Source organism: Haemaphysalis longicornis, unplaced genomic scaffold (genome assembly GCF_048455015.1).
Source record: "Haemaphysalis longicornis isolate Haplotype H1 unplaced genomic scaffold, Haemaphysalis longicornis Haplotype H1 scaffold_402, whole genome shotgun sequence".
Lineage (NCBI taxonomy): Eukaryota > Metazoa > Arthropoda > Arachnida > Ixodida > Ixodidae > Haemaphysalis > Haemaphysalis longicornis.
Window position 1 is genome coordinate 116869 of NW_027526363.1, and position 25572 is coordinate 142440.

Here is a 25572-nt window from a genome sequence, read left to right on the forward strand (position 1 = left end):
ATAACACCAGATCATAAGAGAGAGGTCATTGAGATCCCGCACTAAAAACAAACGGTGATATTGAGGGAAAGCACTGCTTCCAGGCATCTAACGACGGCACACAAACTACCAAGCGCGGGAGAGGGTGAAGAATTTAATATTTTATGGGGTTTAAAAGGACAGACAACCGATTCTTGCGCTCTATATCCGGAACGATAGGACATCACCTGAAGCACCTTAATTGAACAGAAACGGTTTTCCTGACATTGCCCCAGATCGCATGAAAGCGTAATTTTTAAATCTACCAGACATAAGTGAAAGGGATGCTGGCAAGTATAACGGTGAGCCGCTTAGCAATGTACTTTTAACTGCACGTGAGATGAAAAGAGGTATTTAAAAAATTGGGCCCATCTCCCCGCGAGGGGGACTCGAGCAAATGCGTCGCATAGGGGGTGGGTGTGTTGCGTTAACGTTTAGTGTTTGGAGAGTTGGTGGTAGTGAATGCGTTGTATCAGCAGCTTCTTGACGTACTTTGAATGAGTCAAGGATATAAGGCGCGTTCGTAGCCTCCCATTCTGTGTCGGCTTTGTGGCGCAGTGGGTAGAGCACCATGTACATTGCGTTCCGCCCGCAGGATCGAGGGATCGAAACCAGGCGCCGGTAACTGTTATTTCTTTTTATAGTGTAGGGGGAGGCTGGCTGCTGCGGACGCCGACGCACGGGTGACATCGTGAGTTATACTAATGCTCTGCATTTAAAACTCGTCCCCAGACAAAACAGTCATAAAGTGCAGTCTTTCCAATCCGTTAACGTGATTCTTGAGTCACGCATTGAAACCGACGGAGCTGATCATGGAAGCCACGGGATACGTTTGGTAGTGTCACATTTGGACACTAGATGGCGCCACCTTTCCGCCGTCAGGAAGTTTGGTGCCAAATTAAAATTATGTCCGCCAATTTATTGAGACATTTCCTGTGGTTACTCCGCTATATAAAACGCTGTCTTTCAGCGGTGGGGTCACAAATTAATGTCGGGTGCTGTTGTACCCCGTCAATAGAAAATTTTAAAAGATTAGCCTGCCTGGGACAGTTGGTTAGTGCAGACCCCAACCACGAGAGACAAATACGGCGCAGAAAAGGTGTGGGCTGGGATGCGCTCAAATAGCCCTAAAAGACTCACTGGCAGTCTTGGCTGCAGCACCCATGATCATCGGTGGGATGGCTAGGAACAGGACGCCGAACGCTGACACGTACGACATCATGTGCACGATGAAAATGCTCGGGCAGGCTTGCGTTCGTTCGAAGTACACCTGCACGATTGACCGGCATTAACCGACCAGTTTAGGGGGAATCCCCGAGGTGAGGTAAGTTTCTGCCGGGGAAAACCCTGGACCACGACGGATTTTTCTTCAACTGCGAATGTTTGGATGTCAAATTTTCCCTTGCACAACTGACAGGGATTAGGATACTTTCTTTTCTGCGCGACATTGCCGCCTATTCAAAACGGGGATGTATCAAGTTACTAATCTTGCTAGCGCAATATTTCACCGCTACAATGTAGAACCTTTGCCTTAGTAAACAGTTATCACCGGAACAAAAAAAAAAAAAAAAACGCATCTCAGGCGTAAGAACCCCATACACAAAACAATGTTTTTTTAATACATGACAAAAAAAATTAGCAGTGCCTTAGCTCGGCTATGCCAGGATATACGTAGCGTGGGCTAAGGTTCAGCTGGTTATTCTTAGCTTTCCTGGTTGTCTAGGATTAGCTTGATTATTATGCTTATTGCTGCTTCAATGACACACACACGGCATACGCATTATGTGACACATGTATATTTATCAAGCGGCTCCGGCGCAGCGTCCCCAATCATCCCAGAGCTAAGTTGGTTCCACAGGCGCACGCCGGTGTTGCTGCGACGCACGAGACATCGGTTCCACACCCGGCCAACCCTCGCATGATCATCAAGTGGACCGGGCCGCCACGTGGTGCGCTTACGCAGCACGGCTCTCCAGGAGCCGCGAGAAACTGCTCAACCTCGGCCAGTGTAGCTCACGCTGCGAAAGAAGACGTTGACGCCAGATATGAGCGCCAGCGGTTAATGTCGAACGCTGCCCCCGCAGGCGATCCTCCCGTTGCAAAATCACTATGCCGACTCCCCCGGGTGTCACTTGCCACGCGGGGAAACTCCTCCTCTCCCTTCCCCTGCGTGGAGCGCCTCTTTTAAGAACGCCTGTTTACCCATTTGCCAAGTTTACCCGTAATTACCCATTTCTCACTCATTCATTTTGGTTCATTTTGCATTTCAATTTTTTCTTATTTGATCATGTGCCTACCGTGCACGACATAGCATCAGTCGTATCACGTATGATATTGTTCCATGTGGTAGCACATATGGTTCCCATTCATCGCGCTTACAACCAATACCAGGCAATTCCTTCTATTACCATCAGCTGGTTCCGACCTAACGGCACCATGTCCCTTCAACCCTCTACCGTCCCCTTGTGCAGCCGTTTGCCAGGAAGCTGCGCGACATCAAAGGAGAAAGCCGTGCCTTCGCACTTTCACCTGGACGGTAACAAAGAGGCCGAGAGCCTGGACAAAGCAGCCACCTCTTCGGAAAAAAACCGTCACCACTATGCCTACACTGTGGCCAACTGGGCCCCGCGGAATAGTCCTGCCACGCTGCTGCTACGCGGCCCTGAAAATTCCGCGCAGCATCGAAAACAAGCCAGAACCTCGAACAACCACTTCCTCCCACTTCTTTTTTCCAGCGCAGTGCCAAAAGTCACGGGGGGCGGCGCCCCCCTGTCCCTGGTTTGCAGGAGAAGAAGGAAGGGGTGCAGGGTGCACAGTCGTTTCGAACACGGGGGATTTAAAAAAGGGGGAAAGCCCGCAAGTGTACGCGCACAGTTGGACTGGAACGGGGGAGTTGAGATTAGGTTGCGCCGTGCACCGCCCGCGCCGGTTACTCCTTCTCACGTAAGTCGTAAGGCTCTTATGAAGTCATTACAAAGTTCACTGAGTTATAACGAGTCTTAGAGAGGATAGCAAGCAAGCAATTTTCTTTTAAAAGAAACTTTGCTTGTAAATCTGGCGCGTGTCCAGTTATGTGTGGAACGCCCGTGTAATCAGATAACTTCAACAGGACAGGAAAATGTCAGCTCTTCGCAGAAGTTGGCCCAAAAGTAAAATGGCCTAACGCAAGACGGCGATGGTACATCATCATCATCATAATCATCATCATCACCACTACCACCACCATCATCATCCTCATTCTATCTACGCCCACTGCAGGGCAAAGGCCTCTCCCATTAATCTCCAATTATCCCGGTCCTGCGCTAACTGCGACCAATTTATCCCCGCAAACTTCTTGATCTCATCTGCTCACTTAACTTTCTCCCGCCCCCTGCCACGCTTGCCGTCTCAATAGGGATCCAGTCTGTTACCCTTCATGACCAACGGTTATCTTGCCTTCGCATTACATGCCCTGCCCACGTCCATTTCTTCTTCTTAATTTCTACTAATATGTCCTCAACACGCGTTTGTTCCCTGACCCACTCCGCTCTCTTCTTGTCCCTTAATGTTACACATATCATCTTCAGTTCCATTGCTCGCTGAGTCGTCCTCAATTTAAGTTGAACCCTCTTAGTGAGCCTTCAAGTTTGTACCTCGTAGTACCGGTAAGATGCAGCTGTCATACACTTTCTTCTTCAGGGGCAATGGTAGGCTGCCATTCATTATCTAAGAATGCCTGCCGAATGCACTCCACCCCATTCCTATTTTTCTAATTATCTCTGCCTCATGGTTGGGATCAGGGATCACTACTTGGCCTGAGTAGATATATTCGCTCACCACTTCCGCTGCCTCGCCACCTATCTCAAACCGCTATGCTCTCGCGAGGCTATTAAGCATTAGTTTAGTTTTCTGCATATTAATTTTCATGCCCACGATTCTACTCTGCTTGTCCAGTGCGGTAATCATTTTTTGAGATTCGTCCATCAAATGTACATCAACACTAGCTAAACTAGCCGGTCTTGCTTGGGAGTGTTTTTGTAGTTACAGAGCTGGGTAACGAAAGGGGGTACGAAAAAATTCAGTGTCCTTCCACTGTGCCACTGTGTGAAGAATGACGCAGCGAAGTTGTGGCGCGGAATGTTAGACTCGTCTTAACGGCTAATTCCCATATATTTAGCTTTCGGAAAGTTCCGGCACAGGAACATTTAAAGCCGATTTCGGCAACCATGCTCCCTCCGTAGATGGCCATATATGGACAGCAGGCGGAAATTTTGTAACGTTTACATGCAACCTCATTGTAAATTAAGACAAGTGAATGAGAGTGTAAGAAATTAGAGTCGTCTTAGCAAATAATTATCACGTAATTCGTTTCAGTATGCTATCGATAACATAAGACCTGTCTGTGATCATACATCCTCCGTAGATGACTATTCTTCACGCCACGTGGAAAAGCCGGCTTGCAAAAACCAAGCTTACACCAACACCCTGAAAGACCGCCTCACCTCTAAACATAAATGCATTGCTGCAAAGACATTTCTCGGGGGAAATATGGATTTTGTAGAGTGAGCTACACTGGCCGAGGTTGAGCAGTTTCGCGTGGCTCCTGGAGAGCCGTGCTGCGCATGCGCGAGGAGCAGTGACGTCTCACAGCGCACAGCTGGTGCGCCGGAGCCGCCGCCGCCGCCGCCATGATTGGATTGGATTGGATTGGATTGGATTATAATACGTTTTAGCAGCCGTAAGCATGTTAATCAGCTAATCCTAGACAACCAGGAAACCTAAGAATAACCAGCTGAACCTAAGCTCACGCTACGCATATCCTGGCATGGCCGAGCTAAGCCACTGCTAATTTTTTCTCGTACACTGGAGGTAAGGCGCAACAGTTGTACGATACCTCGGGTATTTGAGTGGCAACCGCAAAGCGGCGCTACACTGGCGTGAGATTTTTGTCTACATAGCTGTGTTGCTGGAGGTTATCTGCTGCATTCTCTGCCGAAGATAATCTGCTGCTAGCCATAGACAGTTTCGCTGTAAAAGAGGGCGCAGCAGGTCGTCCAATCCAGCGCGTCGTGTCTGTCGATGTGAAATATCGAAATAGAATGCTGAAATCAGACGCACCCGGCCTAGGAAGGATGACGGACTGCGCGAACGGTTCCTGCGAAAGGAGTGCCGCCTCTAGGGATGGGAAGCAGTTGGATGAAACGAGTGCACTCACAACGTTATTAGTGCAAAACTAACTAGCCCGATGCACCTTTTCTACGCATGTGCTTGCAGCAGCCGCCATTACGTTTGAAGTCGAGAGCTGGACGGAAACCCGTCTGGTCGGGAAAACACGGGAGCCGAAACGTCTTTGTTTTTTTATCAACGTTCATGTTCGAAGTCAGTTTTTAATTGTAGTCACGTGTTTCCCCATCAGGAGCCGAAACGTTTTTTTTTTGTAAATTTTATGGTTGGATTCAGTTTTTATTTGCCGTTACTTTTGGCGGCTCGCTCTTATCGCAATAGCAGCTTTTGACGGATGTCGTGGGCCGCCGGAATCAATTCCAAACAGACTGTATAGTTGGCATTCGGTGGCATTTGCGAAAGCTCCAGGTCGATGGAGCGCCAACAAGTGGCATTGGGAAAACTTACAAAACGTCGTCAACAGCGCATCGTTTGCGCGTGAAGCTAAAAACGCGGAGCGCGATTTCTATGCAAAGCAAGTGTATATGTCACGGGTGCGCTCCCTGTTTAGCGATTTCGGACAACAGCGCCACTGGCAAGTACTCTCCTCTCGCGTATTCTGCAGGCACTTTATTCCATTCCCAAGAGCGTCCCTATCTTGTCCTGTACGTAGGCTTCCCTTACTGTCGGCCCTATGACTTCGTCGCTCCCTAGATAGGCCTTCGGGTATTTGGCTGAGACGCGCGGTCTGTCAAATGCCTCACGTGCCGGACCAAACGGCAATTTTTCCTTTGTTATTCACGCTGCTCGCCTTATCCTGTGCTTAAGGGTTCAGCGAGACCCACGTTTCCTCACAGAAATGCCTTAATAAACCACCGCAGTCCCACCCAAGAGTTAACACTGAATGTTTGCACTGTGTGTTTCTTTACAACGAAGCTGTTCATGGTTAAGATCAAGCACACGATCTCCGGCAACAGAGTGATGTAGACAAGAATCGCACGCGAGCGTTGCGCCACTTTGCGGCGCCCACTAAAATTCCCGGGATCGTAAAGCTGCGCCACACCTGCAGTGTAGAGAAAAAAAAATCATAACAGAATTAAAACAGGGCACTAGGGCTTTCATATTTTGACATAAGTCGGCTTGTGTTGCCGCTGATTTTTTTTTTCCAGCAATGCATTTGTGTTTAAAGGTGAAGCGGTCTTTCAGGGTTTCGGTGTCAGCTTGGTCTTTGTATGCCGGCCTTTCTAAATGGCTATGTTGCACAGGGAAACATGGCCATCTAGAGAGGGAGCACGATTACAGAAAACCGTTGTGCTATTGATAACATGCCGAAACAAATTATTCCAACTTAGCGGCTAATTAGCCGCTAGATGACTTCTCCATTAGGCCGAGTTTTATTTAGTGGTAAAAATTAGTCGATCCACGGTGAAGTTGTTAACGTTGCAGGATTAGGGTCTGCCATCAGCACATGTCCATCTACGGAGAGAATATGGTAAAGATGGCTGTAACTGTTGTTTTACCGGAACTCTCCGGAAACAAATTATACGACAGTTAGCCGCTATGACATTACGCGCCACACCTTCGCTGGTCATCTTTCTTCACAGAGTGGAAGGGCACTGAATTTTTTTGGAAAGCAGCGCTTCGGCACTGTTTATTATAAGAGAGCGACCGTTACAATTCACCGAAAGGCGTAATATTGCAGGCCATATTTTTTCTCTGTGTCCCGATTAGCAGTCAAAACTTGCAAAAGATTGTACACGATTGTGCCTCCACAATTCTGTAACGTACGTTTATCTTCTTGTATCATCGAAGTATCGATAGACCCGTGGAACGCGTTCGAAGCGAAATCACACTGACGAGTTCTGTTCACAAGGTTTGGGACTCAATCGCAGGCAGAACATTTTACGTCACTCAAAATGGTAATCTGGAGATCAGAAACTACAGCTTTGTCTTGTATTGATGCCCTCCACCAATGTATTTATTTCTTGACAAAAAACTGGGGCGGCTTCGCTCTAGTGGCGCGAGGACGTGGCAAATGGCGAAGCTGGTGACCCCAAGTAGCTTCGGATAAGCTGGAGCCAACCTAGCTTCGGCTAAAGTGATTCGGCCAAGTTTTCGCGTGCTTATGCTTGAATATTCGGCAAAGTTTTAAGTGCAGAGCACTTTAGGCGCTCGCCTTGTCGTCCTAGCTCGCTCGCTCGACCCAAGCATATAGAGCACCAAGGCGGCGTCCCGGGGTAACGCTGTTGTTCGCGGCGTGCCCCAAAGGCTTCGAAAGCCAAGCGGTTTATGTAGTCATAAGCGCTCGAAACTCGTGAAACGCTGGCGCTTGTCATACATCTTCCCGTTGTTTAGCGCAAAGAAAACTATAGATGCTATTCGTTGAAAAGTTTAGCGGTCAATTTTTTCGTTTGGCAACACTGGAAACGGCCACAGACATGGCCGATGCGCCACGGACGTGGACAAGTACCGCCATCCCGCGGAGCCCGACGCAACGAGTGACGGCGCACTCACACGGTTGCATGGAGGGGAAGAGGGGGGCATGATCTGGGGCGATCTGGGGGCCGTGCGCACAACGTCGCCTAGCAACAGACGCTTGGCCACAGATATGGCGGCGCACTAGCATGGTTGCCTGCATGCATTCCACGCCATTGAATACCGGCCATAGGTGCATTTGAGGAAAAATATACGTAATTAACTGGCAGCGCCTGCGTCCCTTTAGTTAAGGACGCCCGTTGGGTTGGTTTTTGATAGTAAACACAAAATGTGGCAGTGCAACGCCGGCACGTGCGGGGAGAAAAGCATAAAGAGAACAGAACAGTCATGGGGCGCGCGAGCACTGTGATGGCGGGAAATTTGAATTGCCTGGGGTGGTAGCAGTGAGCGGACAACTGCGGTGCCGCCCATTATGGCGAATCACTGCTCTGCACTTCCGACAACTTTCGCATTGAGTGGAACGGCTTTATTTTTTTTCTGCTTTGTTATGCTTAGAGACTCCGTCAAGTTTTCTACGTGGTGTCGTCGTTAGCCACCCAAAGAGAAATGGACTCTTGGTCATAAAATTATGTTTAATGTACGCTTGCCCACAGGCTTTACGGGGAAGGTCCAAGAGCAGCGGAAGGCGCAGGGAAACGAGCATTTGCTGAAATTTTTTGAACTCGTTTTGTGGCCACCGTTCGGCTTTTGTGGTCTGGCGTCTGAGACGTGAATTAGGAAGTTGATTAACGTTATCGCTACTAGGCCTTTTGGCTTCTTTCATTTAGGCTATGATTCTTCTTTTTGTGCTGTCAAAACTACACCACTCGTCGCAACAAGCGATAGAGCGAGCCACCCCGCGACGCGTTTCCAAGTACCAGTTGTGTCGCGCCTCCGACAGGTGGCGACACGAGTCCCGCCTCGGCGAAATTTTCCTGCGCACGTTCCCCGGCTTAACCACCAGCTTAAACAGCATCGGTGTTAAAAGTGCTGCTTTGCGTTTGCTGTCCACTGTTAAAGGGCCCATAAAGAATACAACCTTGTTCAAGTTGAAAGAACTCGCGTTTAGTTCTTTCTTTCGTTTAGTTTAGAACTCACTCGGCTCAATTCCAGCCACGTAATACGTTTTAACATATAAAAACGCCGAAAATAATCAAAACGTTTAAATTTTGGTGCTACACGACGTCAGCAGCGATGCTATAGAGGGAACACCAAAACACAGTTATCAGCGCATTAAGGGGCCGTAAGCATTCAAGTTATAGGATAAAACTAAATTAGAGGCCCCATTGCACAGGCATGTCCTTGGCGGTGGCTTTAGTTGGCAGCTGCGAATCCCATACGTAAAATTCTGTTTTCCCTGTCCGTTTTTTTTTTTTTTTTTGATATCTGGATTGGAAATTCGCGGTAAAATTAGTACCATTGTTACCGCGACAAAACAGCATTTTTAATAAACCAACCTTGTATTCTTTTTCTCCATTCTTTTTCTCCATGGCCCATTTAAGGCACACCGGTAGTCTCCGTCTGTAAATTATCCACCCAGTGATTGCTTCGGTGTTACCAGAAGGACGGTATACCGGTGTACTTGCCTGCCAGGGTATTCCGCCCAGTGCCGTGGTGGCGAAGTGGTCGACGAGCGTTCCCGCGTCGCCGAAGCGTATCTCGCCTGCCCAGGCTCGATCCGGGAGAGGAGCCTTGCCCACGGCGCGGTGGCCCAGGCAGAAGGGAACGCACACCCACTGGGGAGAAGCGGCCGCCGACATTGTTCACCGAAGGGCAAAGTACAGTGAAAAAAACTGTGGCTGATTCCTCTGTCATAGGAATCGGTAGAACACGAAAGGGAAATGTGGAGCGAAATCTGCTGCTGAGCATGATTTTCGGGACGGCGGCTGCCTTGTGGGTGTGCTTGGCGAGCGACGTCTTGCTGGCGGGTAGCTTCGGCAAAGGTGTACTGGGGTCATTTCCGCGACGGATATGACGTCAGTTAAATCTTGGTGTATTCCGGCATAAAACACTTTCGTCTTAAAATATAAAACCCGAAAACGAACAACCCAAAATATAACGTACTCTTTTGTACTATAGGTTGCTTCCCCGCAAGAAGACCCTGTCTGCAGGGGTGCACCCTTTACAGGCCGCTTGCGTTGTACTGGAGTCACTGATTGATTGATTGTAGGGTTTAGCGCGCCGACGCAGCGCAAGCGATGAGGCGCGCCGTAGTGGAGGGCTCCGGATTAATTTTGACCACCTGTGGATCTTTAACGTGCGCCGAAATCTCGTACACACGGGCGTTTTTGCTTTCCGCCTCCATCAGAAAAGCGGCCGCCGCGGCCGGGAATCGAACCCGTGTCCTCGTGCTCAGCAGCACAACGCCTTGGCCACTGAGCCACCGCGGCGGGTGTACTGGCGTCACTTCCGTGACGGATATGACGTATGTGAATTTTTCGTGTACCAAAACACGTTCGTGTTAAAACTCGTTGATTTGAAGCCGGAAAGGACGCCATCTCAGTTCGAAGTAACAAAAGTTCGAACTAACGAAAGGGAAGGAGGACAACAGTACACTGAAATTGGAGGCCGTAAGGCAAGTAAAAACTTTGATGCTTGAAAATGCCCGTGGTGGTGGCCTGCCCTTTGTGCCTAAAGGCGACAGCCAGAACTTTTTGTTCTAACAAACGAAATCCTCATCTTCGGCTTCTTCACAACTGAAGAAGAGACTGAAGCCATTCTATCCTGCCATGATTTCGGAACTGACGGCCGCACCACCCTTAGTCCTCGTCCTTGTCGTCAATGGTAGCCACAGTGTCAATGTTCAGTGTCAGTGTCAGTGTCAATTCAGTGTCAATGTCAATCAAGTGTCAGTGTCAATGGTGTCGTCAATGGTAGCGCCTCTCACCTGAGATACGATGCCCTCAACTGTCAGTGTACCATTACAGGCCACTGTATCCGCGTCCACGTTGACGTAGTGCGCAAAGGTGACGTTTTCCACAAACGCCCGTCGTGTGCAATTCAGATTGGTTTGCCCTATTTTGCCTTTTGCGTTTTACAGAGCCTCGTGCGTAGGAAGCGAATGCGTTTCTGTCGCCGTGTGCGAGGCGCCGCTCGGTGGCGCGTAGTTCAAAATTTGCGTGCTAGAACCTACTCGAGTGCGAATTAGTGGGTTACTTTATGCACAGATTAGAGACTTGACCGGACGAAATCGACTGTTAGAATTGTTCATAAATTGGAATTATTGAAGTTCGAAATAACGAGCTTTCACTCTACAAACAATACAGTGGAGAGGCTCGTTAATTCGGAATTCAATTATCGGAATTTATAGGTAATTCGAACTTTACTGATTGTTCCGGGCAACCTCCGTACAAGTATACGTCTACAAATGCGGCAGCGAAGTTGCGGCAGCCAAGAAGCAAACAGCAGCAATACTGGACTCAAACCGTCGCGATGGTCGTGAAAGTTGCGTACAGCTTCGCTACCTTCAGGTCGCACGCGTTAGTGTGAGCTTCCTGCATTTTTTTTTTCTATTATGAATTTTGTTCGCTCTTAACAGAAAAACGAATGGGGCTAATTTTGATACAGCGTGTACACAGGTTGCCGCTCATTTAGGCGAAACCAGACGGGACTTGTCATTGAAGCCTCCCTGATGTAGGTGGACATTCGGAATGCGGTACGTGGCACCTTCCTTGATCGAAACTCTGCACGAGTTATAAACGCGTGGCCAAACTTTGCGTTTATATCTCTGTTTTGGAGGGTGTTGGTAACTTGAAGTGTCGCTAATTAATAAGTGCGGGTATTATTATCAAAAGAACGTTTACGTTCTTTAACGGCTGCTCAACGGCTTCGGCGGACCTCACCGCGCACGGCCTACCCATGCCGCTCTACAAGGCGAACTGCACGACGAGAGTGAGCGACCGCACCTGCGATGTGGGGTGACATAGCGCGACACTTGTGCGCGCGCACCCGCGCCGGCTAAGAACGGTGAAGGAGAGATAGCTGCGCCCAGGAAAGGAAATCCCCGGGAGGGTATCGATCTGTATAATTCAATCTAATCAAGAAAGACAAGGACGCCGACCACAAGATAGTTGAGTTTGAAAGGAATTAACGTTTCGGCTGCCACACGGAAGCCTTGGCTACGATAAAATCTTGAAGGGAAATAATCGCTTCGTATAGGTTTCACAACGCTGCACAGGCAGTTCGCGTGGATTGACGGCAGGTTTCCGGAGTTGCGAAACCTGTAATTCACACAACGCTGAATCGCAACACTGCCGCCAATCTACGCAAGTTGCCTGCGCAGCTTCAATTTTGTTGTGGCCGAGGCTTCCCTGTGGCAGCCGAAACGTTAATTCCTTTCAAAGTCAACTATCTTGTGGTTGGCGTCCTTGTCTTTCTTGACCAAAATGCATCCCTACCGGACGGGCTCCCGTCACATCCGTGACTTCATAATTAAATCTATAAGCTCCAACAGGGCACAGTCAACACTTCATCCCTGGCCGACCCCCCCGAGTGGATACGTGATAAGCATTGGGAGGGCATCATCATCATCTTCGTTACACCATCCGTACAAAGCTGTTTTTTTCCGCTAGGCGCTTTGGCGTGCACCACCACCGCCGGCACAAGTCAGCTAATACAAGCGATCGCTTGAGAATGTTTTCCTCACCAGGCCGAGAGTCACGATGAAGGCCTGGAAGCCGTCGGTGTAGGACACGGAGTAGAGGCCGCCCAGGGAGGTGTAGAAGAATGTCACTGTGGCTGACACGACGATGGCGATTACCTGGTCCAGCTCCACAATGACCTCAGCTGTCGATCCTGCCGGAGAATACAAAAGAAAAGCGGAAGCGATGAAAGGATTGTTTAACAACGCTGATTCACTGTTGTGTGCACTGTGAAATGATTTACACTGTCTATGACATACACCTTTTCACCCTAGCAAAAAAAATGTTCAGGGAAGCTTGAACTCACGCGCAAGAATTGAATGGCGAAGCTGATGTAGGTGATTATTGACGCACACAAAGTTGATTTTTAGTATCGTTGCGGTGTGGTGGTTGACGTCGGCGGCATGGCATTTCAATGACCTCATGTTGAGCAAGGCCAGAGTGAGCTCGTCGCTTTGATCGACGTTTTTGTACGCCACTCTCCAAGCGCCACTAATCGTCTCTAGAGGATGCTTTGCACGCCAAGCCTATGGAAGCGTGGCCTCTTCCTCGGCCGTGCGAACTATCGGTGGCCGGGCCATGTGTAGGTAATGATCAGCAGCTTCGACATTGATATCGCGGCTCTTCTACGGTACAGAGCGTATGCGCACGATGGTGCGAGGACGAACCAACAAGAGGCGTACGCTATGACGTGCCTTTCTCGTTCCGGGCAAGTGCTGCCACGATAGGGCGAACGCTGCAGTTTTTACGGGAAAGCTGTATACATATATCTACCGAACTAGCGTCTCGACTGGGGCCAGTTGGTTCATTCTGAACTTAAACAACAGTGCAAATGACAAGGACTAGCAAAGAAGCACAAACAAGCGCTGTCTGTGCTTCTTTCCTAGTCCTTGTCATTTACGCTGTTGTTTAAGTTCATATATCTACCCCCAATGGCTTCATCTCCGGGGCTCTGTGGGCAAAAATCATCTCCGTGGCCAAAAACTCTCACTAAAAGAACACACTGCGTAATTTGTTTTCCAACGCCTCACGCTAACACGTTCCATCTACGTGGGCGAAAACGCGTTCTAAAGGAACACACCGGGACACTAGTTTTCCAACGCCTCGCGCTAGAATGCTTCGTGCTTCAAAGAGACGAGACATTTACAGCAAAGCTGTATACCTCTCCAGAGAAGCTGAGCGTAGTGTCAGCAAACAAGGTATTAGAGTACCGCCACTAAAGAACGCAAGTCAGCAATGGCGGTCATTTTGGCGTTTATCAGTGCTGCGAGATTGCCGCATCTACGGTATCGTCGTTAAATTCGACCGGGTCATTTGTTAACAACACTACCGGAGATGCAGCAAAACGACATCTTTTGACACACTTCCGCCGCTGAAATGGTGTTACAGGCGTTATCTTTGATTTGCATTCGGAACGACGTCAGTCGCGCGAATCCGCCGAGCAGGGAGGAAAAGCTAAGCCTACTACAGTTGAGCGACCAAAACGCGTGAACAACAAAATGGCGGCGCCCATGAACCGTCGCAGTGTAAACAAATGTCACGTAATGCGAACTGGCCAATGATCATGGCGGCGGCACGGAACAATAGGCGAAAGTAGTGTCGATACTCTGTATCCTTATCTAGTGACGATAGCCGAGCGCAAGCGACAAGCCCGCCGAGACGACGAGAAATATTTAATGCCCTCCTCCACCACCACCATTTGTAGTACAACAACTAGCTTACAATAACTTTGCTGGACATCCATGTTCGAAGCGCGGGATGGCGACCAATTTTTTTGAGGCCAATTTTGGCCAATCTGCCTAAGTGGGTATGCTTCGCACGAACGTGCGCTCGAGGAACGCGTGCACGAGTGCTCAGAATTTTCTTCTGCGGACACCACACACAACGATTTCCTCAACACCTTCGTTGTTAAAAAACACAATAAAACACCCATAAATGGTGTTTTGTCGTTTATAGCACCCTTACACACAAGCAAACACACAAGAAAACACTCTTTTGAAGAATGTTTTATCGTAATTTACACACTTTAAAGGGTGTTTTTCTTTGTTATTAGAAAGGATGTGGGGGTGTTACAGTGTTAAATGATTTACACATTTTTTGTCTGACACCCTTATATACCCTATAAGAAAAACAAGAAAAACACCCTGTGATGGGCGTTGTAGCGAAAGAACGACGGAAGCTTACATTTTTGCTAGGGTGTATGGGTGTTAACTATAGACAGTATTTACACCCTTAAGGGTGCAACTCATGTTACAGTGTGGTTATAGACAAAATGGATCTAAATCGGCTTGCAGTGTATGGTGACATAAATACCTAAGCAGATTCAATTCAAATTCAAATTTCAATTCAATTTTATTCAGGAAAGTACAAGTACAAAGAACAAGGGGAGTTGTTTTTATGATAGAGGCGTAAAGCGAGAACGCTCGTTTGTTCGAGATTTCTCTTAGGGCAGGCACAAAATATGATAGTTGAATTTTTTTGGCGCAAGGCCAGCTGGGGCAAAGAGCACCAAACAACAGTATATAACAGAAAACAGTGGCTACTAAAATGTGTAAGCCAGAATAACAGTAAAATCAATTAAGGGCAATGGTGATGGCTGGTGTATAGGGACAGTTTTGATTATGCATGATAAGAAATGAGTTTTAAAAAGTTATCATACAAATATTTAAAAACGCGTTTCATGGAAACCATGGCATTGTCACCCAAAAACAAGGATGGGTGTAGCGGAATATGTTTTGTATAGTTCTCTGAAGTGTCTGTGTCTTGTGTCGAGTGCCTTGCATGTGGATAGGATGTGGACTACGGATAGGCCCTCCCTACACCTGCCACACACGGGCCTTGGAGACCCAGTGAGCAGATGTGAGTGCGTCGCATGTGTGTGGCCTATCCGTAACCTGGCCAGGGTGACTTCAGAGTGCCTGTTTTGTGTGTCCGTAGTGTATGGTTCCAAGTGGGGTTTTATTAGGTGTAACTTGTTGTCTGTCTCGGTATTCCAGTCTGCTTGCTTTCTGATGTGTGGCTTGAGGTCAGTGTAGGGTAATGTTGGCATGTGCAGTGTATTTGAAAGTACAGCAGCAGCGGCCATCTGATCGCGCGGTCTCGTTCCGGCTATCCCAGAGTGGCCAGGGACCCAACACAATCAGTTCAAGATTTGAGGCATATGCAGAGATAATGGTCTTTAGGACGGATTGATGACATATGACTTTGTGGGCGACAATGGGCCTCCTCGATTATCAGTCCCGAATCGTCCGCGGACTGCCCGAGACGCGATCCGGCGCTCGATTTTTTCGTGTATTCTTATGGGACTTCCGGTCTCAAGATAGTCCTCGAACTGCCCGCGGACCGTCCAGGACTGGTAAATCGAGGATCCCCAATGTTTGCACCACACTCAACGAGTCTGTATAAATTGCAAACTTAAATTGCAGACTTGTATCAAGACTTGTAACAAGAAAGATGACATACGCCTCCGCCGTAAAGATACTGGTGTTTATATTCATAGTTCTACTTGCAATAAAATTGGGACCGTGCGCAGCACAAGACACGGGGGAGGATCACTGTAAAATTCTGCACGGTGATATTTATCCTGTAAAAACAAGAAGTGCTGCAAACTTGCGCTTCTTTGAACTTGATCTTTCTCAATTTTTACGAATGATAAGTCGCATACCACTGGGCGAACTTGCCATGGGGGTAAAAGCGTGCTACGGGACGTTTTATACGTATCAAAAAATGAGACAGTAAGTTCAGACACCTTCTCTTTGACTCTGAGCGAGAAAGGTGCAGAAATGGTTGGGCGCGCTATAAAAAGATCTGGGACGTGGATGTACCACTCAAAAAGGTTTAAAAGGGTTTGTCCACTGATGAAATTTTAAAGGCGTATAATAAGTCAACATAGGTTCGCTGGCCTGATAAGCACCATTTGTCACAATCTGCATAAAAGACTCTAGACAGGGCTCGTACGGAATGCGCCACAGGAGAGGCGAAGCCCCACGTGAAGCACTGGGTTTTCGTGGCTGACCCATACACAACAATCCCGTAGTCCAAACGAGATACCACTAAACTGGTAAAAACACGCAGGAGTAGTTGCTTATGGGCCCCATATGATTGGTGTGAGAGGACCTTTATAATGTTTATCGTTTTGAGGCATTTATGCTTGAGTTGTTTGATGTGTGGAATGAATGTGAGTTTTTCATCTGAGACTACGCATAAAAACTTGTGTTCCTTTTTTACGGGAATCGAGTCGCCATGAAGCTTAAAGGGGCACTGACACAAAATTTTGAAGGCGAGATAACTTCGGAGATAGATTGGTGGGAACACATATACATCATCTGCAAAATATCAGCGGCGAATACAGCCTAGAACATATTTAAAATCAATTTTGAAGTGTGCGAAACGCAACCGAGCAGCCAGCAGAGGACCACGCGCAATTGTAAATAAACAACATCCAAACACGTCACGAGTTTGTGTTTGCCGCTTCCGCACTACCGGCGTTTTTAGCTGGCTCGCCCGGCTCGCCGCTCCAATCGGAGGGCCGGAGGGCGGAGCTTCTGCTCTCGAGAACGAACGACCCGATCGTTGGCGGCGGAGGCGCCGTGGTTTCGTCAGCTAATCGGGCAGCTGGCCGCGACCAAAGTCTACAGCGATTCCAGGCACTCTGTTTCTATTACTGTTTATTACCATTGGATGCGAAAACGCGCCGGAGGCACGAAAAGCTCACTGAGCTCCCACGTCTCCTTGAAAATACAAAGCAGGTACTTTTGGAAGGATGAAGTTTAAACCCATTTTCGTCTGCCCAGCGAGCAAGTTTGTTAACCCCAAGCTGGATCTGACGTTCACATGTATACATGTTACATGATTTAAAATATATTTGAACGTAATCTACATACATGAAGAAGGAGATGGTTGGCGGCAGTGCCTTTCGGAGAGAGTTCATCTTTACTATAAACAAGGTGCAGCTCAAAACGCCACCTTGAGGCACGCCATTTTCCTGCACGTGAACGTTTGGAAGCGTGATCGTCTCGTGCCGGCCCAGGAAGACACCGGCAACACTGTCGCTCCAGGAGCCCTTAAAGGCGAAGCGTGCTCATCTCGTGCCGGCCCAGGAAGACACCGGCAACACTGTCGCTGCAGGAGCCCTTAAAGGGGAAGCGTGCTCGTCTCGTGCCGGCCCAGGAAGACACCGGCAACACTGTCACTCCAGGAGCCCTTAAAGGGGTAGCGTGCTCGTCTCGTACCGGCCCAGGAAGACACCGGCAACACTGTCGCTCCAGAAGCCATTAAAGGGTAAGACACCACCGGGCGTTCAGCAAGCCGAGCATGCGCAGTGGGGGTGTGGACGGCGCAACAACAACAAGGGAGGGACATAGCCCCGACCATGAGATGCTTCGCATCGAAAACAACAAACACAGGAAGGTGTGCCGGCAACCGAAACATGTTCATCGCAACAACACAAGCAGTCGTGAGAGGAAGCGAGAGCGACCATGCCCGCTACCGACGCACCTGCGTGGTTGCAGCGACTAGAGCAAGCCCAACAACACGAGGTGCAGGCTCTGCAACAACAGATGCAAAGCAGCAGATGCAGGCCCAGCAGCTGCAAACGGAACAGCTGATACTGCAGATGCAACAGCAGACAACAGGCACCCTACAGCGGATGATGCAAGCCATCGCACAGATACCGCTGCAAACAGCAGCGGTGACGGCGACACAACCACAGGACGCGCAGGAGCAGCACCTCCCGCACCAACATGGACAAGAGCAGCCCACCTACGCCTAATGCCCCGGACGTCCTGCAGTGGAATTGACGCTCTCTTCGAGGATGTGTGACAGATCACCGAGCTCTTCCGCGTCGCCGGCCGAATGGCAATGCTACTGCTGCAGGAGATCAGAGGCGAAATTCCCGGAATTTCTGGATACGTCGGATACTTCCAACCCACAATCGAACATACAGTTCCACGGGGGTCAAGCGAAACAAGAACGGAGGCCGAAGCCGCGGTTTTCGTGCGACGGGACGTCCCACATGCCAACCTGGACACTTCCCAACACTGCACCAAACGCCAAGAAATAGCGGCAGTTCGCGCACCGCTGGGACGTTGAAATGTGATTTTGGTGTCGTACTACGCTCGCCCTGACTCCAGCTGCGGAGGTCGCAGAGATGTTCCTCGTGGCGGGGTGACGTACAAGTTGATCCTAGACCTTCGAAGACGCCAATGTTGATCGCTGGGGGCTTTAACGCGCACCATTTCGACTGGGGACACTTCCAGGCAGATGCACGCGATTCGAAGCTCCAGGAGACGACGGAGGCAGCGCGCCTGATGCTCACCAATGACCTCAAGTACCCAACAAGACACGGGTTACACGCCGGGAAGACACATTGCCCGACCTAGCCTGGGAAGACCAGGAAACTGTACGGGAGTAGCGGTGTGGCGTGGATTTTATGGGCTCCGACCATTACCCAATCTGTATCTGCGAGGACAGTGGAGATAAAAATAAGCGGACGCACAGCGTGTGCCGTCGTCTGGGATGACTTTCGAGAGGCCGTAGGCAAGTGCGAGCGAAACCTACCCATCACGGGGAAGCTGCGCTGAGCGGTGGAGACCGCCATTCGAAAGACCCAAGTGAACGAAGACTGCCCACACCGGACAAGCATCTTGCCAACCTCTGGGAGACCCGCGAGCAGCTGCACATGCGCTACGTCACCAATGAGAAGGGATATGGAGATCTTGTTTGTGTGCGCAACAAGACGGTACAGGCCAAGCACCTGGCGAGGTTTCGCTGGATAGAACACTGGCGTCTTTCGACGAGAAAACCGGCAGCCATCGAATGTGGCGCACGCACAGCGCCATGGTCGATAAAACAAAGGCGCCAAACACCACCACAAACATAACGCTGGCCACGTGCTTGAGGGTCGAGGAATTTGAGAAAGAGGCGGCCGAAACCTTCTTCCCAGAACCACAGACGCCACCGAATCCTAGCGTATACGTACCAGAGCCAGTGACGAACGAACTAGACCAGAACGCCCTGCTCACGCTACAGGAGCTGTCTGTGGCGTTAGAGGCGGTAAACGTCCGCAGCGCCCCAGGCAAGGACGGTATAATGTGGCAAATGCTGCGGAACCTAAACGAAGAGGGCCGTACACAGCTCCTGGACGAGTTGAACACTGTGTGGCAATCCAGAGAACTGCCCGCAGAGTGGCGCCATTCCATCGTATGCCCAATTCCTAAACCCAGGAAGAGACTAGACAGTGTGCAGAACCTCCGACCCATTTCGCTTACGTGCACAATATGTAAGCTATTAGAGCGCATGGTGATGGCCTGGTTGACCTACATAGTAGAGCACTACACAGGATACTTGCGGCCACGCAGACCGGGTTTCGACCAGGGCTCTTACGCACGATAGCCTTCAAATGCTCCGCCTCACGGTGGGGCACCGTCGCGGCCCCACCAAGACTCCAGCCATCGTTGTAGTCCTAGACCTGAAGAACAACCATACCCGGATTGTGAAAATACTTCACGAGTGTGGAGCTGGCCCACGCATCACCAATTTTGTGAAAGGATTCCTAAAAGATCGGACATTCGAGATTAACACCGACAGCCACGAACCACAGACCTTCAACAATGTAGTCGGGGTGCCACAGGGGGAGATTCTGTCTCCTATGCTATTTAATATTGTGATGAGCGACATCGCTGGCGAGCTCGATACAAGAGACCACTTGAACCATACAGTATACGCGGGCAATATCACGATCTGGACTCATGGTTCGACCGACGCCAAGGCGGCCACTGCGGCGGTGCAGCGTGGACTGGACGCCATTGAACGGGGGTTAACGGCCACAGGCATGCACGCCTCTTCAGGGAAGACCCAGTGCATTGTTCTAGGTGGTACTGAGCAGACTAGGGAGGCCATCGACATCAGGCTAGGCGGCCACCGCATCGAGCGGGCTGCTTCCCGTTGGATCCGGGTCCTAGGGGTCCCACTGCACGAACAGGGCGGAGCCGACGAGTGGATCCGACAGCTGAAGGTTACGTGGCGGCAGCAGCTCCATATCATCCGACGGATGGGAATTCGCTTCGGCGGTGCGTTGACGCAGGTGATACGTACGCTGATCCAGGCGGTGCTTACATTGAAGGCATGCTACGGGAAGGTCCGCTTCCAGCTCACCCAAGCGCAACACGTGCAACTAGAAACGCTGTACCGCGAGTGCCTGCGAGCTATCACGGGTCCACCAGTGCCGGGGCACACATCCAGCGTCTCATCAACGACACGGCAAGCGACGAGTCGCCGATTTTGCCTCCGCCGAATCCAATCCCCCCTCCGGAGGACGAGCTTATCCGACGCACGCCCAAACCCATTACGAGGCTCTGCAGGAAGCACCACCACAGAGAGGAGCGCGCCGCCGCCGCGGCGCGAGCCGACCTGCAAGAACGTGCCATATTCGTGGACGCCGCCGTCGATGCGGCGACCAACAGAGTTAGCGCTGCTTGTGCAGATAGGCCATCTCGGGCGAGGCGGACGTTTCAGTTTGACACCACGCCCAGCACAGTGCGATGCGAGCTGGAGGCGGTACTGCTGGCGGCGAACCACATCGAAGAGCGCTACCAGGCGGAGGAGCACCGGGGCCGGATGTTTACCATATACACTGATAGTAGAGAGGCCGTGACAAGACTCGGTGGCACGCCAATCATCGGATGCACAAGCCACCTCATCAAGACGGTTTCGAAGAGATTTCGCACAACGAAATACTTTACTGTGCGGGTGGACTGGGTGCCGGGACACGCGGGTGGCGTCGGAAGCGAGGCCGCCCACACGTGGGCGATGCGGTGAAGCAAGTATCCGCCCCGACCCATCACATCCTGTTCCCCCCAGCACAGCACGACTCAAACCCTGCGGACGACCGAGCCGCTGCCAAGCAAGACAGCAGGGCGAAGTTCCGTGCCGCTACACCCCATGACCCACGACCACTGCCAGGAGGACTTCCCAGGGGGGCCCAAGTTCTGCTACACAAAATAAGAGCAGGGGCTGATCTTACGGAGGACGTGCTCGAAAAGGGGCGGGCATACGTTCCCCGACGCTCGAGACACCTGAGAGAACACTCCGAGAACTTCCGGGAGACAATCATCGTGACCTGCTCCTCGTGTCACGCGTCAACGAGTTCCACAATGCAGCACATTCTGTGAGAGTGCTCGCGGCTCGCGGAGCAGAGAAGTGCCCATCTTCCGCCGTACGTCAGGACCCTCCAGGAGTGGGAGTCGCCTAAAAAGACTTATGTCCCTGTGGACTTTCGCTAGTATACCACGGTGATGCACAAGGGGATGTGGACGCTCTCACCTTCGTTACCGCCTTCCCCATACCTGAATAGACCTTGAGTCTCCCCATCCGAAGAAAGAGTTATAATAATTAAAATTGGACAAACCTCCGTTCACTTCATCAAGAAAGGAGCGAGATAAAGAGGCGAAGAGAGTGATGGGTGGTAGCAGTGCGCGGATAGCGGCGCCACAGCCCGTTATGGCGAATCTTTGCTCTGCACTTCCGACAGCTTTCACGTTGAGTGGAAAGGTGTTAATTTTTTGTCTATACATCTAACACCCTTACACCCTATCAAAAACTAAAAGCGTCTTTTGTTAAGGTGTAATTAACGATAAAACACCCTTGAAAAGGTTGTTTTCGGACACCCTTACACCCTATCAAAAACAAAAAAACACCCTTTGAAATAGTGTAAGTAACAATAAAATGCCTTTTAAAAAAGTGTTTTTTGTGTTTTTGCTAGGGTTTAAGGGTGCGATAAATAACAAAACAGTATTAAAAGGCATTTCCCTTGTTTCTTTAGTAGTGTGTAAGAGTGTTATTTAAAGACAGTGGTTTATAAGGGGGTAAATTATTTTGCAGTGTAGCCCTCTCTCAGAACCCTCATCTAGCGCTGCGTTTTCCCTTTCCCGGCACGGGGTATACCGCGCCCGTGCTCCTCTTCGTTTTTCGACATCTCGAAGAGTTTCCTGATACATAGGAATCTCATTCTTTCGTATGATTTCGGAGATTGCTTCCACGACTCCACATAATCGAATACACATGCAGTTATGACGTTGGATAGCGCTCCTTCCTCGACCGAGAGATGTGGCCTTCGTCAATGTCGATACGGCAATCAAGGCGAGGAAGTATTAATTCTGCCCTGTTCGTGCGGCGAGGCAGAGGCAAAAAAGTAGTGGCAACCTTACGTGCGTGTGGCTATGTAGTATTGTTATGTGCGCGCAGTCAGCCCTATAATCGGCCGTGCAGAAATATGTGGGCACTCGTAATTCGCACCTGCACGTACTGATCACCAGCGTTGAGGATATATCTCTGCTCAGCCCATGAAAAAGTGGAATGGGCTCGAAGCTTCTCTGAAAATTGATCGATCGATCGATTGATTGATCGATCGATTGATTGATTGATTGATTGATTGATTGATTGATTGATTGATTGATTGATTGATTGATTGATTGATTGATTGATTGATTGATTGATTGATTGATTGTGGGGTTTATCGAGACGAAGCTACACCTGGACTATATGGTGCACCGTAGTGGAGGGCTCCGGATTAGTTTTGACCACCTGGGAACCTTTGACGTGCGGCGAAATCTCGACACACGGGCGTTTTCGCTTTTTGCCTCCATCAGAAAAGCGGCCGCCGCCGCCGGGAACTAACTTGCGTCTTTGAGGCTCAGCAGCACAATGCCTTAGCCACTGAGCCATCGCGGCGGATCACGGCTCTGTAAATCGACGATACTGAAAAAGGCTCAAAGTTTCTTGTGGCCGTAGCCGCACAGTACGCAAACATCCTTGCAGGCCGTACCCCTGGATCGAAATTATCGTCTGCGTGCTCCTCGGTGTCTTCGCACGCCTCAAACTCAACATCGGATTTTCATTGTTGTGAAACCCCCTTCGTGTCGGTGCGCCGGCCGGGAGTTCTCACCATAGTATTCAATGCACCATCTTTCAATACTACCCTTCCAATCCTGGCGCTGCTTTTAGCGGGCGACTCAATCTGTTCTACGGTACTTTCTTCTCTCTGGTTCTCCTGTTCAGTAGTCTAACCTCACTTAGTCACTTCCACATCTCTGAGGCTTAACTTTCGGCGTAAAACCTTTCAACCCCAGTGCTTCGGAAAGGTGGGCTTCTTCTCTTCCACGTATGTACTCACCTGTAGATATTTTCCTCGCCTTTAACCATTAGGTCCATTACCTCGCCTAAGCGAGCCCAGTGCGCTCACGCGAGGAGTGCTCGCTTCCCCTGGTGACAGGACGGAGCACCAGCCAAAGGGAAAGGGGGAGTGCAGGCTCCCTCGTAGACGGTGAGGGGGTTGGAAGAGAGTTGCAGTTCGCACTCACCCAGCGCGGCCAGCATCGCGGCCGTCCAAACGATCTCGCCGCAGACGGCAGGCGGCAGCAGCAGGAGACTGACCCACTTTCCGTAGCGCCGCTGGAACGGGTCCAGCATGGTGATCGCGTCGGTCTTACGCATCTTCACCGCGAACAAGGACCCGCCTGGCGAGTAGAGGGCGAAAACGAAGCAGCTTCACTCGGTGAGAACGCCTCGTAGTTTCCCGCTTGTCGCGCGTCTACATCCCTGCCTGTGGTATTCCACGTACTTCGCGGAACTTACAAAAGAACCAACAGCGCAAACATTGTGGTGGATATCCCGATCAGCAGTATGTCCTATGGGAATGTCCTTACAAAACTCCAAGCTTACCTGACTTCCAGACACCGCCGCAGCTGTCATAGCCCAATGATCATACCTGACTGGCTAACGCCTCCAATTTTGAGTAAGAGCCAGCCCTAGGGCGGCACATCGAAAATGCACTAGAGCAGACTTTGACATTGGTTTTATACTTTCCATCCGTCCATCCATCCGCCCGTCCATAGAGAAGAGTTTAACATTCGTTTCATACATTCTATGGAGCTGAACCAGTGTTGGTTCCCCCATATCCATCCATCCATCCATCCATCCATCCATCCATCTCTCTCTCTCTCTCTCTCTCTCTCTCTCTCTCTCACGGGAAGTATAATGTATCCTGAGGTGGCCGCTAGGTTTTTGATATGCATTATATCGGTGAACAGAAACAGAAAGATCTGCTTCCTTTCCCGCAGATGCCATCCGGAGATGACTGTCTGCTGCCACATAACGCACGTAGTTCTCTCTCTTCTCTCTCTCCCATTCTGATTGCTGACGCCATTGCCCTCCCCTATCACTTCTCCCATGATGAATGAAATGGAGGTTTGTTCAATTAAATTAAATTTTCCCGCATTCGAAATGCTCGCGCGCTTCTGTTGGAGCGGTGCCGCTGTATCTCACCTCTCCGTGAAAGCATTTTTAACGTTTTTGTAAATAGCTACGCGTCCAATTTTCGGCCGGGTGGAAAGTACCTGAATCCGGCAAAAGGCAGGGAGAGGGTAAGAACAGACAGACAGACAGACTCACCGAGGAGAAGGCTGACGGCGTACCCGAATGGCGCCTGACAATAAACCAGGCCGTCTCGGTAGACGGCCTCGGCCGTTCCGTTGAGATACCCGCCTCCGACCCACGTGGCTGCAAAATGGACGTCGGGGAAGCGCGCGTTATCTTGTTTTGCGCTTACACTCAGTCGCCTAAACATCGGCGCTTTGCGCTTGAAAGGAAACGCATTTAACAATTCGTAACGGGGTGTTACAACGTCACATTACCATACTTAAAACAAAATTTGCTCGGGAAACCGCCTCTCCGTTCATTCTCAAACTTTACACGAAGGTCGTACTTTGTGATTCGTTTCGTTTAACAGCAAGGACAGCGATAACAATAACTTTCTTATCAAGGAAGCGTCTCAGTTTCAGTTCAGTTTCAGTTTCAGTTTATTGGGGATTCCAAAAAAGTAGTACAGTAATAGTATTATATATGCGAGGGTTCCAAAGTGAAAAACTGTAAAAGGACCCTGCATGAATAACAACAAACAATATAAATTAGATCAAGTAAACAAGCAACACGTAATACGAGTTGATGGCAGTCAATTATACAATATATTGGTGTGAGTAAATAGTATAAGCTAAGCGACACGACATGCAACGAAAAGCAACGCAAAAAAGAAGAAAAAATTAAAGACAAAAGAAAAAATCACATTTTCTAGTTAATGGAGGACATTGTCATTCAAAATACAATTATCTAAATTATATAGCGAAAAACCCAAAACCCCCCAAAAAGACCCCAAAAGCCACAAATAGGCTGCTAATAATTTAATAGAAAAAAGTTGAACGACTTTTTGAAGGATAACAATGTAGACATCGATTTAACAGAAAGG

General features: G+C 49.7%; 1 protein-coding gene across 1 annotated transcript in view; it reads right to left on the reverse strand.

Annotated features, from left to right (window-relative positions):
* The window catches only part of LOC144137568 (high-affinity choline transporter 1-like), a 57634-nt gene that overhangs the window by 30418 nt on the left and 1644 nt on the right, over nt 1–25572 (reverse strand). The window contains exons 3-7 of the mRNA XM_077669493.1: nt 24723–24830; nt 23633–23788; nt 12281–12429; nt 9222–9371; nt 1159–1288 (exon numbers count right to left, since the gene is read on the reverse strand). Coding sequence (XP_077525619.1) covers nt 1159–1288; nt 9222–9371; nt 12281–12429; nt 23633–23788; nt 24723–24830 — 693 coding nt within the window. The remainder of the gene's footprint in view (nt 1–1158; nt 1289–9221; nt 9372–12280; nt 12430–23632; nt 23789–24722; nt 24831–25572) is intronic.